The sequence below is a fragment of the Zosterops lateralis genome (assembly GCF_965231275.1).
Source record: "Zosterops lateralis genome assembly, contig: SUPER_6_unloc_1, whole genome shotgun sequence".
Taxonomy (NCBI): Eukaryota; Metazoa; Chordata; class Aves; order Passeriformes; family Zosteropidae; genus Zosterops; species Zosterops lateralis.
The window spans coordinates 3,314,720-3,327,545 of record NW_028154616.1 but is presented as its reverse complement, the minus strand read 5'-3'; the positions used below and the strand labels follow the sequence as shown (position 1 = coordinate 3,327,545).

The following is a 12,826-nucleotide window of genomic DNA, read 5'->3' as shown; positions in this document are numbered from 1 at the left end:
GTCTCTGTTTAATGGGCCATCAAGGACCCACTTCACAACTCATCATCCCATTGTGAGATGCTCCACCAGGAGGAGGAGCCAAGCATTCTCACCTGGATATAAGCTGGGATTTGGGACAGTACAAGCAGCCCTTACCTACTGGATTCCCAGAGGACCAGAGCTACCAGACCTTTCTACAGGAAATACAAAACACAAATACAAAACAAAAACGGGATCCTTTCTACAGGATCACTGCTTCAGGAAGAGCACCTCACCTGGACTGCTTCCACCATCCTGCTCAGGTTGTATTCTGACTCTGTCAGTGATCTTTTGTGTTATTGCATTTATTTTATTTTACCTTTTTACTTATTAAATTGTATTTCTGACTTGGAGCCTCTCACTGGTTTTGTTTTCAAACCACGACAACATCTTTAATGAAACCTCCATCCTTGCTGCTGCTGCTGTGCTTGTTCACTTTTTTACATTTCTTTTGCACAGGTGGGTTGTTAAATTCAGCCAAAACTAAGAATTTTTCACTACAGAGCAAAAAAATAGGCAAAAGGACACCTCCAGGAGAACCATTACCATGAAGGCATTCAACAGTTAACTATCACAAAAAGGCAGGTATAAGATATAAATCTAACAAGTGATTATGCCAAAGCAGTATGAGGAAGTGCTCAATTTTGAATCTCTGTGACTCAGTTTATCACCGTGCATGAGAGAAACAGATCATGTTTGCAAACCACTTTTTTTATATTGAGTGTTTAATTATCAGGTGTGTTCACAAATAGCACCATCTTTCGGAGGAATGAAAAGCATCTTGAAGGACAGGACTGCAGTTAATAACTTCCTTGATAAATTGGATGAAGCTCTACATTAAAAAAAAAGAATAAAAAAACACAGACTGACGAGATTCTTCCTGAACACCAAGGTACTCCAGAGGTGTGTCACTCTAGGGATCACTGTGTCCAAATTCTATGATTTTGTACTGAGAGTCCAGATTGACTCCTGTGTACAATTCTGAGGAATTAAGACTGGAATCTCAACTTGACTGCAGCAAAAGCAAAGCTGGAAGAAGATGGAAGAGCACTGTATTTCCTACAATGGAAATATGAAAATTTTAATAAGGAACAGGTAGAGTGTGTGTGGAATTGGAGGGAGAAAAAAGGAAACTTCAGACTACCTTCCTCACAGGGTATCAAGAAAATTCTTAATTTAAGTAGGCAATTTTATAAGAGAGCAATTTAACCACTATTAGTGAAGACTCAGTTTGAAGGTTAGTAAAAGATCTACAAAGTTCTTCTTAATTTTTCTATTAAATATAATATATTGAAGTGTTTAAGCTTGGAGAGATGAATTTGTTCTTCTTGTTGAACACTTCAGAGCAGATTGACAAAACAGCTACCAAAACTTTTCTTGGAATATGTATCCTTCCTCAGAGAACAAGGAAGACAGATGAGATGAGGTTCAGTGCTACATTTCTAATATTCTACATTATTTATCAGAACTGAATCTATTACATTGCATACATATGTTGATTTGTATGGCCTATACAGACACTCTTCTGTAGTCAGTCAGCAGTGATTGCTGCCCACGGGTTTAATTTGCCTTCCAAACGATTTGCAGACTGTTGCTAAACCTCACAAAAGAGAAGGATCAGCACTCTGCATGACAAGAGCGGGGAATGGTTTGTGTAAAGAGGCCAGTGGGACACATACCCAAAGCTTTCAGAGAGCCTCACTGAGCTGTACAATTACCACTGGCATAAGGAAGAGCCCTATCCCCGTATCCCCAAATTTCTATGGCTGAATCTGGCACCTTGGATTGCCTAGCCGTAATTAATTTAGCTGTTTAACATGTGGTTTTGGGAGACAAAGTGATTTATTTTAAGGCTGGATTGTGTCCTGTGTGTACTACAAGGACAACAAAACAAGGAAGTTTGGCTGCATTAAGTAAACAAATGGTAAAATCAGATTTTAAAGTCCCAGTTGTCTCAGAAGAGAACAGATTCAGAATGATGGAGTCCACACCACACTTATGTAAATGTCTCAAGCACAGGGGTAACCAGAAAGTGTACAAAAAAAAATACCTGTCTAGCCAAGAATTTTTACAGCAGAGCTATTTATAGGCTCATGGCCCTGCAGCTCCATGATTAATGGAGAGTGGCTGTACCTGGTGAGCTGCAGGGTCTCACAGGAGCAAACGAGCCATGAGGAGGTCACAACAGCTGCTTAGTGCAGGTCCAGATGGGCTGTAGCACTCCCCCTGCTCCAGCTGGGCTGTGACCCCTGAAAACTGTCCTTTCCCCTCCTAAGTGTACCACATCCATGTCAAAAACTCGATTTTAGCCCTTCCTCACCACCTGGCTGCTCCAGCACCTGCTCCTTTACAGCGCTTGGAGGAGCTGCCTGACACAGGTCTGGCCCTGAGCACAGAGTGCAGCCAGGTTTTCTCCATGAAACCTCTCATAGCTCACACTTCACAGCTTGGAAGTGGCTCTCAGAGGCTTGCAAATCAAGTGTTTTACAGTCTCTAAGTCACTGAGGGCAAGTCTCCTTTGGTCAGCTCCCATTTCCTTCTCTCCTGGTTACACTAGGAAGCTTTCTAATGTGAATGAAGAACTTGCTTCATGCAGTGCTTTGTTTGACAGCTATCTGAGCAGTGGAGTTGTCTCCTCATGGAGGCAGAGGTGCATTTAGCAATACCAGAAGCAGCATTTAGTCTCCTGGCACTATGAAAGAATTTCCTCTGGGCTCTGTTGCACTGTGTGGCTCATTGAAGGACATGTGTCCCATTTGAACACAGGGAGAACAGAACTGTGAGTGGTGCTCTGCATACACAGCTTTTCCTTACTCTTCACAGCTGTTCAGCCACTCTTGGCATCTCTAGTTTCTAATAAAAAACACAGTGCAAACACTTGAAGCAAACATTTTTTTTTTTTTTTCTTCTGGTTGCTTCCACCCAGCCATGGTACAAGGGACATCTGTATTTACCACTGCAAGAACTCTTTGAATACTTAAATGAGAATCTTTTATCTGTATCCACAGAGGCAGAACAGGCAGACACATCTGAATAAACTTCAGGGAATTGTGCTAATGTGGGATGAGCAGGGTGAGTGCTGTTTAAACCACAGATATACAAGTTTAGTTATGGAAAGCCTTTGAAACTCCCACCTGCCAATAAGAATGCTGAGTTCAAACTGCAACCCATAATTTACCCATCTCCCCTCCACTGAGATCCAATGAGCTTCTTTTTCCTTTTTTTTCCCCACTTACATAGAATTTCCATTTGCTTCCCACTCTGCTAACACTCTGTACTTCAGCAAAGCTTAGTGAGTTTCTCACTTTGAATTAGACATAAAGACAAAACTCAGGCCAAATTTTTCCCATTAGCCACAGCCACAGAGATTAATAACTGAAATTAAGAAACTGATGATGACAAGCATCTTTTAAAATAGATGAAGCATCACCATTTCTACTTCTTAGCAGTAGCTGATCATCCAATACTAGCTAATTCTTTAAAAAGCCAACCTCATTAAAAACTCCATGTTAAAAAGATTTCTCCCAATAGGAATTTGTTTCGTTTTAAGGAAGATGGAGTTATTCCAACCTCAAAGAAGTTCTCACTTATTCTAGATCCTCTTACAAAATGTATGAAAACCAGACAGAGGCCTCTAAGCAAACTCAGTAGGAAAACTGGGAAATTACTTACTGAGTTTGCACATCATATTTGCTATATACAAAAATATAGAAGGAATATAGGAAGAGATGTTAATTTCTGTCTCCTTGCAGATCACCAAAACTGGAACTTGAAATTATTTCCCTTGAAAACCTTGAAACCTGAGGCAAGTGAAATCTTCCACCTAGAAATAGTTGCTAAAATTACTATCAATATTATTACACATTCTGTAAATTATAATCAATACAACTCAACAAGATTTCTAAGCCTGGAAAGTCAAACAGCAAACAATACCTCATGTGAGAATCAAACCTATATACATAATTTCTACCTTCTTTCATAAATATGATATATATTTTCAGTTTCCAGAATTCCCTGCATGGAGTAGCTGAAAATACCAGTTTATCAATCATCCTTCTGATTCTAATCCTTTTAATAGCAAACATTTCATCCCACCGAATGTGTTCATTAAGTAAAGTACTACTGAGCATAAATAAAACAGCAGAATCTAATTTATGAATGATAAAACAATCATTACAGCCGTGGTAAACACTTCTCAGAGTCACACTCTACATCTCGTTGGCCAAAAATATCAAAGCAAACAAACACGAAAACCAAAATATGAATAGAACACACTTTTGATATTCACTTGGATAAAATGTTCAGGTGTCCTAGGTTCTAGTTCAAACAAGAGATGCATGTTTTTAACTGCAGGAATGTGGGAAAGCTGAAGTCCAGCTGCACGAAGAGCCTTGACTCCTTGAACACACATGGAATACAAAACACACCACCTTGTCCTCATGTCAACATCCACAAACATTTGTGCTTACTTAAACACAGTCTGCATTCTCCTGTGCACATGAAATCTCCCTTTGGGCCAGGCAAGCAGTAAAAAAAAAGACTCCAAAGAGTGTAGGTCAGGGAAAGTTGTCTCACCTGGAAAGATCCTGCATGGTCCTCCTCTTTGTCACCTTCCTTCCCTTCCTTGAGGGCAATCAGTGTGAACCCTCTGAAGTAGGCAGGAGTGGCAGCAGAAAGAGTCACTGGCACGGGATGAACAGAGAAATAATAAAAACACAACATTAATTGTGGAAATCAGCCACTTGCTCATCATTTCACAGCTTGAAAGGTGTGTTCTAAGCTGGCATTAACCAGAGTGAGAGCACTGACAACAGGGAGCCAAGCCAGCCAGAATACAAAATGTTCAGTCCAAGTTTCCACATAAACTGAGAAACACTGGCATGAAATACCTCAGCTTTTTTCTTTTTTTCCCCCACTTTTTTTTAGACCAGATTTGTAATCTGCTGAGATCTACAGGAGGGTTGCTTCAGTGGTGGTTTGGGGCTGGGGACACATGTGCAAGAGGTTTTTCTACTTTGGGTTTTTTTTTCCTTGCATTCATTTTTTGTTTGTTTTGGCTGGTGAAGAGGTGTTGAATGTAAAGGAGCATCCCTAAATATTTGACTTAGCTTTTTGTCCAGTTCTGAGCACAGACAAAGTACTTCAGTGCACAGAAAGTCTCTCTGTAATGCCAGATGACCACATTGCCTGCTCCAGCTCAGCTGCACTCAACACAGCACTCCAGCTTCTGGAAATGGGGAAATCTCCAAATATCCTTCCTCTGCCTCGTCCTCAGGGTAAAACAGGACACAGCATTAAACTCCTGCCTGAAGCTGGCCCCTAAAGGTTGTGCTGCCAGCTCTGATTGCCAAAGCAATCCCACACATCTGTCCTGACCAGGAGGGCAGCACTGGATCCAGCAGCACACCACGGGCAATGCAATGCTGACTAATCTGATTTTACCACACTCAGCAGCAGGATTAAATCCCTGATTTGATGCCAGTGCAAGATAGCTTTGTGTAGTCTGTCTGTTCACCATCAGCAGCACCAAAGCACCACCCAGCAACACCTGAGCTCACAGAATTGCGGGATATTATGGGTTGGAAGGGACCCACAAAGATCGTCAAGTCCAGCTCTTAAGTGAATGGCCCCTACAGGGCTTGAACTCACATTTTTAGCACCAGGCTCTAACCAGCTGAGATAATCTCAGGGTCATCAGCTGAGGCTCTTTTGAACACTAGCATTAAAAAGTTGGGCAGAACTTTTGAAATTACCAAACTCTCTTCAACAACTTACAGCAATCCTTTCCTGAAATAGGGGTAAATTTTAGGGAAAAAAAATATTTGAGAATTAAACTAAAAGAGACATAAAATTGAACTCTTAATGTTTTAAGTAGCTTTTACTTTAAGCATAATGCAGAGTCTCTTGTGCTACATTATTGTCACACTCTTCAACCCTGACAGGCACAATAAAAACTGAAGACCACCCACAGTTTTCAGAGCAAACTGCAACTACCAAGGCTGCTCCATACAAGAGTGAGGCTGCCAGGGGTTCAATCACATTGCTAAAAATTACAGATTGCCCTTAAAAGACAGGGATTTCAAAATATGCCCCAGAGTTCATTTGGAACATACGGACAGCTCTTTAATCTAGAAATTCAGTAATGGAAAAATATAAAATAAACTTTTTGAAAATTTCTAGCATTATGCAGCTGTATTTGGGTCTAAAACTCATGATGTTTGTACAAATACCTAAATTTTCTGACTATATGTTAAAAAAAAATACAGAAAGGATTGGAGAGATTTATTTCAATTTTAAAACTTTTGTGTGACTCATAAACCTGCAAACACCTGGCGTACTGACTGGCACAATAGTAAGTCCCCCAGCTCTCAAGATTTTCAACACACTTTTCATTCCATGGAACCATCTGACAAGGTTAAATGTCGTGATTTTGGGGGAGAAAGAAAATTTCACATATTATATTCCAAAATGGGATAGCAGCATAATTCCATTAAAATTCCTGCTTGCTTTACATAGTATTGTTCTAATCCATTAATTCATTTTCTGCCCATTAATTAGCATGATTAGTTCAATTTTGCAAACTTCTGCAGCTCTGGCTAAGTGAAAACCCACAGGCAGACTCCCAATTGCAGTAACTGAGAACAGCACACTGCTGAACTCAACAGAGATGAACACATTACTTCTGCCTCAACAGTGATTCTTAGAAATTAACTGCCATAAAAGCCCTTTACATGCAACAAATTTTTCCATATCATACGCAATTAAAGACTCTGAATCACTGTGAGTAAAAGTTTGCACCAGAAATACTTAACTATGTGTGCAAGCAAAGAGGGAATCCAGCTGTGAATTGACTCAACAGTTTTCATTTCCCCTCACAAAGTTACAGATCAAACCAAACAGGTTTCAAAAGCCTAGATATAAAACAGAGAAGAACTGAAAAACTAGAAACATCAGGGAAAAAAAAAAAAAAAGGCAAAAGGAAGGCAATTCCAGAGCCTGACTCATAGTTTTTGCATGCCTGGGGTTAGCAATACCCCTGCTGAGGTTGCAGTCATTTTAACCCCGAATAAATAGGCGCTCCCTCCACTCAGCAGCCTCATCCAGGCAGCTGTGCTCGCAGCTGGGCTCGGGAACACATCCAGCCCAAAAGTCAAACAAACCAAGCCCAGCCGGAAGGTTCAGCTGGGTCCATCCCTGCCAGGGGACATGGGGACATGGGGAGGGACCAGGAGGGCAGGGACACTCCTGAGCACAGCAGGGGCTGTCCCAAGGGATGTACACATTTAGGGATGTGTGCTTTGGTAGCCCAGAGCTAGGCCAGGACACCGGGTGACACCTGAGCTGGGAAGGTTTTTGTCAGTGCTGGAACTATCCGTGTATTCAGCACCAGGGTTTATCCCAAGAGCTCCCAAATCCGGAGCTTACCCTGGGGTGGTTCTGGAGTCTGTGTCTCTGGACCAGGGGCTCCAGCAGGGCAGAGGCTGGCCCAGCACTGGCAGCACTGGGAAGCTGTCAGACCACATCTGTTCTTTACAAGGGGCCGGCTCTTCATTGCATAAAGAGCTGCGAGTTCTGGGGCTAAACTCTGCCATTTCCAACAACAGCTGTGTCCTGCTCACACCGCCTGCACGCTCAGTAACTTCCACTGAATGATATGAACTCCCTGCAAAGATCAGGCAAATCTCAGCGCAAGGCTCAGAGGCAAGGATTTCACTTTAAATGGAAGATTACCTATCAGCAGTTACTTTTGTCTGTTCCCATCCCTCCGACAAACCTCTAATTACTTTACAAGTTGCACTTTGGCGCACGCCTTCAACGCCTTCCTCTTTCCCCAGTGTCCCAGGCTGAAGGTGGGGTGATCAAAGCAGTTGCTCCTTTGGTTTCAGGCAGGAAATCTGACTTTTCTCATCCTACGCAACCGCACATCCTGTGCTGTACATTGCACAAGCACCAACCAGCTCCAAATTTCACCCATTCCAAATTTCATCCATATTTTGTGAAACCTGGGAATGGCTAACGTGGTTAGTTAGAGAATCAGTGCTTGTTTGCAAAGTGTTTGCACGTTGAGGGGGGAGAAAGAAATGGAAAGAAAAAGACTCAACCTTCCCTAGAAGAGAAATCCCCAAAGCAATGTCATGAACTTAACTTAAACGAGCCTTTAACGAGCCTTTCCTCAAAAACCGAGAAAGTGAACCGACCAACAATTGGAAATTCCATTAAAACAGAAACAGCATCCTCACAGAAGGATGTATATGTAAGGATTATAACTAGTCTAGTACTCTTTTTCTTCTTCAGAATCATAACTTCATGATATCTTAGCAGAAATTACCTCCACTACATGTTGGCATGTGAAATGGGCACACTACTGCCTTTTTGAAGAAGCAAGTTTATTTACATTTTAATAGCATGAAACCTTTTTTTTTTTTTTTTTTCCCATGGAAATCTCATGCAATCATTAATCTAACTCTACAATCAATAAAGCCAGGACTGAGTATTTTCAAGGATCATTATCCTGTATCACCATCCAAACTCAAGGCTTATGAGGCATTTAGAAGAATTAAAGACTGTAGTCAAAATAGATAGTGCTGAGATAATGTAGCTAGGACTTCCCTTTTGCTAACAGAAGCCAGACTGAAGGAACTGATAATTGTTGGAAGGAACTGATAAATCATGAGAACTGTCAAACTAGGCTTTTGCATCCTGAATAATCAATAGACCCCATGAATACAATACAATCATAAATCAAACAGTCCTGGGAAAAACAGGATTTAGCTGTCACGAATACTAAAGGTTAAAAAGTCAGAGCTGAGGAAGACAATCTTATTTCATCATTTTGGGACCCCACCCTATAAAAAAGACCACTGACCCATTTCAAAGAACAAACTACGCATGCCTGATGGCTTTTTGGGCTAATTACCATACAAAGCCGGGAATGGGAGGTACCAGAGTTATGAATATGCATTTGTAGTTGGTGTATTCAATACTCCTGTAGATAAAAGACCCTGTGATGATCTGTAAATTGCATGTGTGTTTTTGGGAGCTATCCCGCACGCTGCCCGGCGTCGTAATAAACATACACTTTCTAACTTTAAACTGTTAGAGAGTCTTTGTCCGTCATAGTTGGATATTGGTATTAGATCAATATCCATAGTTTTTTTAATAAATCACTTATTTGTGCCTCTGAATGCAGTGAGAATTCCGACCTTCAGTGGGAGCGAGAGCAGCTCCATCAAGGTTGAGAGTCCCCAGCAGGGAGGAGAGGACCTTGACCCCAGGATGGCGTGTCCACAAAGCTGGTCCTACAGGAAGACCTGCTCTTACAGGATGACATTTTTAATTGTCTGACAGGAGAACATGCCGGTGTCGGCAGCCAGAGGAGGTGAACAACCACTCAGAGAAGTCTCTCAGTGCCCAGGGCTGCTGTTTTCTACCCCAGCTCCAGGGAAAACCGAGGTTTCACAACTCCTTACACACAGATCCGCCCAGGGTTTCCCCTCAAGGCAGATAGATTGCGGTTGACGTAAAGGTGAATAACTGCAGGGGAGCCCTAAAAACTCCCCCAGAGGCAAACAGCAGCTGTGAGCTGTGGTCTCCTGATTGCACACTGCAAGAGTGCTGAGATACTTCCTCCAGCTTTAAAGTCTGATGTGTCACATCAACTGATGGCCTGAAGATAAATGGATGTCCCTACACTGACACTTTCTGGAGTAACATTTGTGTGTACAGATAATTCCTGTGTTATCCACCTTGAAAATACCAGTTTATTCCAAGAGCCCACTAGGGAATGTGCCAAGGATCCAGATTGCACCAATGCAAGCAGGGGCCATGGAAACAGGAATATCTGGAGTTTGTGCAAGTTTTCTGCCATGTTGCACATAGAGAAATTTGCAGATAAATACAAACAAACAAACAAAACCCCACAAAACCTATCATAATATCTCATTTATTTAATCATTAGCTGGATTTTCCATCCTTTGTATAAAGCAGTAATAAAGTTCTGTTTGGAAACTGGAAATGCCTTTGAAAACAAGCTCTCAAAACTTTCTGCATATTGTCAGTTTTAACTACTTCTATGTTACACCAACATTTATTTGTGTTCTTCCAACCATCCAGGAATGTGTCCTTAAAGAACAATCTACACACCCCCAATGTGCCACCTGAATACTTCAGTCCTAAGTGTCAGAAACACAGGCAAATACTCTGTTCTACAATTTAGCTTTTTACTGTTAGCAATAATTTTCTCACTTCCAAGCAGCTATAATAGCCTAATGTGATTTTATTAATTGAGTTCCTAATGCCAAGACCTAATATCTCCAGGAAATTAGTTCTGCTAATTCGTCTGGGAGTTTCGTTCTTCTGACATTTATAGGCAATAGAAACTTCTTTGGTAGATAACTGAAGATGCCCAGTAACGTTCCCACAGAAGTGAATTCCAAAACTTTTGAAGAACGTTTGCATTTGTCACTATCAAAAAAACTTGGCACATCTTTGTCCTGCTTAGTAGATGTATCAAGCTGACACACTCCACATGGAATCTTTCAGACTCAAGGTACTCATCCCAATACCTGGAACAGTTACCCAGCTTGTAGGTAATGTGCATTTCCTCCCACCATGTTAAGATAAAATAATTTTTTTGGAAAAAAAATCAAATCAGTAGCATGCAAAATTACAGACTGGTGCTCAAAATAGATGAACCACTGCTGCAGATGTATTTCTCAGCCTTTGAAGAAACACAATGATTATGCTACATGCATACTTTTTTCTCCCTATCCTTCTCCTAAGATTCCCATGTTCATGCAATGGGAAAACATTGCTCTCTGCCCTGGATCTAAGAAACACATCGAAAAATCTCCCAATTTTTTTTCCCCTAAAAGTATGTTAGTTATGGTATCTAAAAATGTCCAAATTCTTTTAAAAGTCCTTTTATGATACAAGGTTAATAGTACATTCCAAGAAGGTTTACTTCTGAAGGCATTATATGGTGAGGCAGGAAAAGTGACCAAAAGCTTGTTAATTAGTAAAATACACCCAAATGTGCTTTGGAAGTTCATCCCAAGGGGTTGTATGTGACATGCTCAGGAAAGAACGAATGCCCCCATCTCTTATTTACAGTGGTCGTTAGCACTGTCTCTGCCTCTTCCCTGTTTGAACCATCTGTTCATTTCAAAAATGTTCAAAAAAAAAAAAAAAGGATAAACGTAAGTGGAAAATGTGGGAAGTTGGCAGTGTGCTGCATCATGTTTGCCCATATGCTAACTCATTATATTAATATTGATATTTCAGGGCAAGAACCATTAGCTCCGAGTTTCCTCTCCTCCTTCCTGCTGGATGTTAAAGCTTCTCCCATGTACCGGGTTATATTTAAAGGGACAGGAAGAAATCCCACAGAAGTGGGAAAACGGGGGAAGAGCTGCAACTTGTGATCCTGTGCAAGCTCTGAGCCGGCAGGGAGGGTTCGTAAGAGAGAGGAAATTCCTCTTAATGAGGAATGCTTGGGAGTAAAGTGATACACTGAAACCCAACTCCTCTCACTTGTCATGGAAGCATCCCCAATAAAGTAACGCGTGGGGGGGATATTACCCTGCCTTAACCCACACAGTTACACACACACACACGCCAAGAGGGATCCAGGGATGACAGGCAAGGACACGCTACAGCTCCAGAGCCACTTATCCTCACCATTATCGTTAGTACGGGATGCAGGGGGACGTCCAACTTACCCCGGTAACTGTTCCCAGGCTTGTAAAATTCTGGATCGCCCTCCACCCTGAGGCTGAATTCATTGTACCCTTCCCTCCTGGTGCCTTGGGCTCGCAGGATCCGACTGCAATATCCCTCAGATTTGGCGGCTTTCTCCAAGGTTTCGTCGGGAAAACCCTTGGCCACCAAGGGGAAAGTCAGCGCCAGGAGCCGCAGGGCCAGCGGCTGCAGATGCGCTCCCATCCTCGGCGCTCCGCACAACTTTTTGGGGCCGGGGCGGCGGCAGGAGCGGCGCGGGGGGCACGGGGGGCACGGGGGACCGGGCAGGGCACGGCAGGACGGGAGAAGCGCTCCCGGACAGCCCCAGCCCCAGCGTGAGGCTGCCGGGTCGGATCGCAGGGACCGGCTGGGCTGCTGCCGGCGAGAGGGAGGGGAAAAGCAGGGAGGGGGCAGAGAGGGAGGGGACGGCGGGGAAGGGGAGGGGAGGAGGGGAGGGGAAATCTGATCTCGCCCAGATCCCGAAACCCAAGTGCTGTTTTGTTTCAGAGCGGGCGATTAGCGGGCTCGGTTGGTGTTTATTTAGGTGAGCTGAATCCGCAGGGTTTAGTGAGGGAGCGGAGCAGGGGGACGCTGCTGGTCTCCCAGACACCCAGCCCTGAGCCCACAGCCCTGACATTAACCACTCGCATTCCTGCCAAAGTCTATAGTTACTGTAGGGATAACAAGGCTCAAAGAATCCCCCCCCCCCCCCCGCCCCCACCACCACCGCCACCCTCCCGTCTTTCCCCGAAGCGGCGGACACGATAAACATCACCAAGTAACCAGCGCTCGCCGCACGGGCGCGGAGCATTGGCTGCGGCTCCCCGGGTACCACGGAGGAGAACGGAGGGATGCGGGGAGGTGGCTGTGCAGAAACACGGCATACACAGCAGTCTCCAGCGTGCACATCAGAGAGGAGGGCTGTGCTAGCGTGGGAGGTGTGCTCCGACCCTCGGGAAAATCCCAGCAGATGCGAGCAGGAGGAAGGAGCAGGGCTCGTTGTTGCGCCTTCGCACCAGGCACGCACTGAGGCGCAGCGACGCCGAATGACTTACCTAAACACACAAAA

General features: G+C 43.4%; 1 protein-coding gene across 1 annotated transcript in view; it reads right to left on the bottom strand.

Annotated features, from left to right (window-relative positions):
• The window catches only part of SPON1 (spondin 1), a gene marked incomplete at its 5' end in the record, with an annotated part of 179,785 nt that extends 167,824 nt beyond the window's left edge, over positions 1 to 11,961 (bottom strand). The window contains 2 exons of the mRNA XM_083885360.1: positions 4,594 to 4,700; positions 11,739 to 11,961. Of these exons, the coding sequence (XP_083741486.1) occupies positions 4,594 to 4,700; positions 11,739 to 11,961 (330 nt within the window). The remainder of the gene's footprint in view (positions 1 to 4,593; positions 4,701 to 11,738) is intronic.
• Between the last annotated feature and the right edge of the window lie 865 nt (positions 11,962 to 12,826).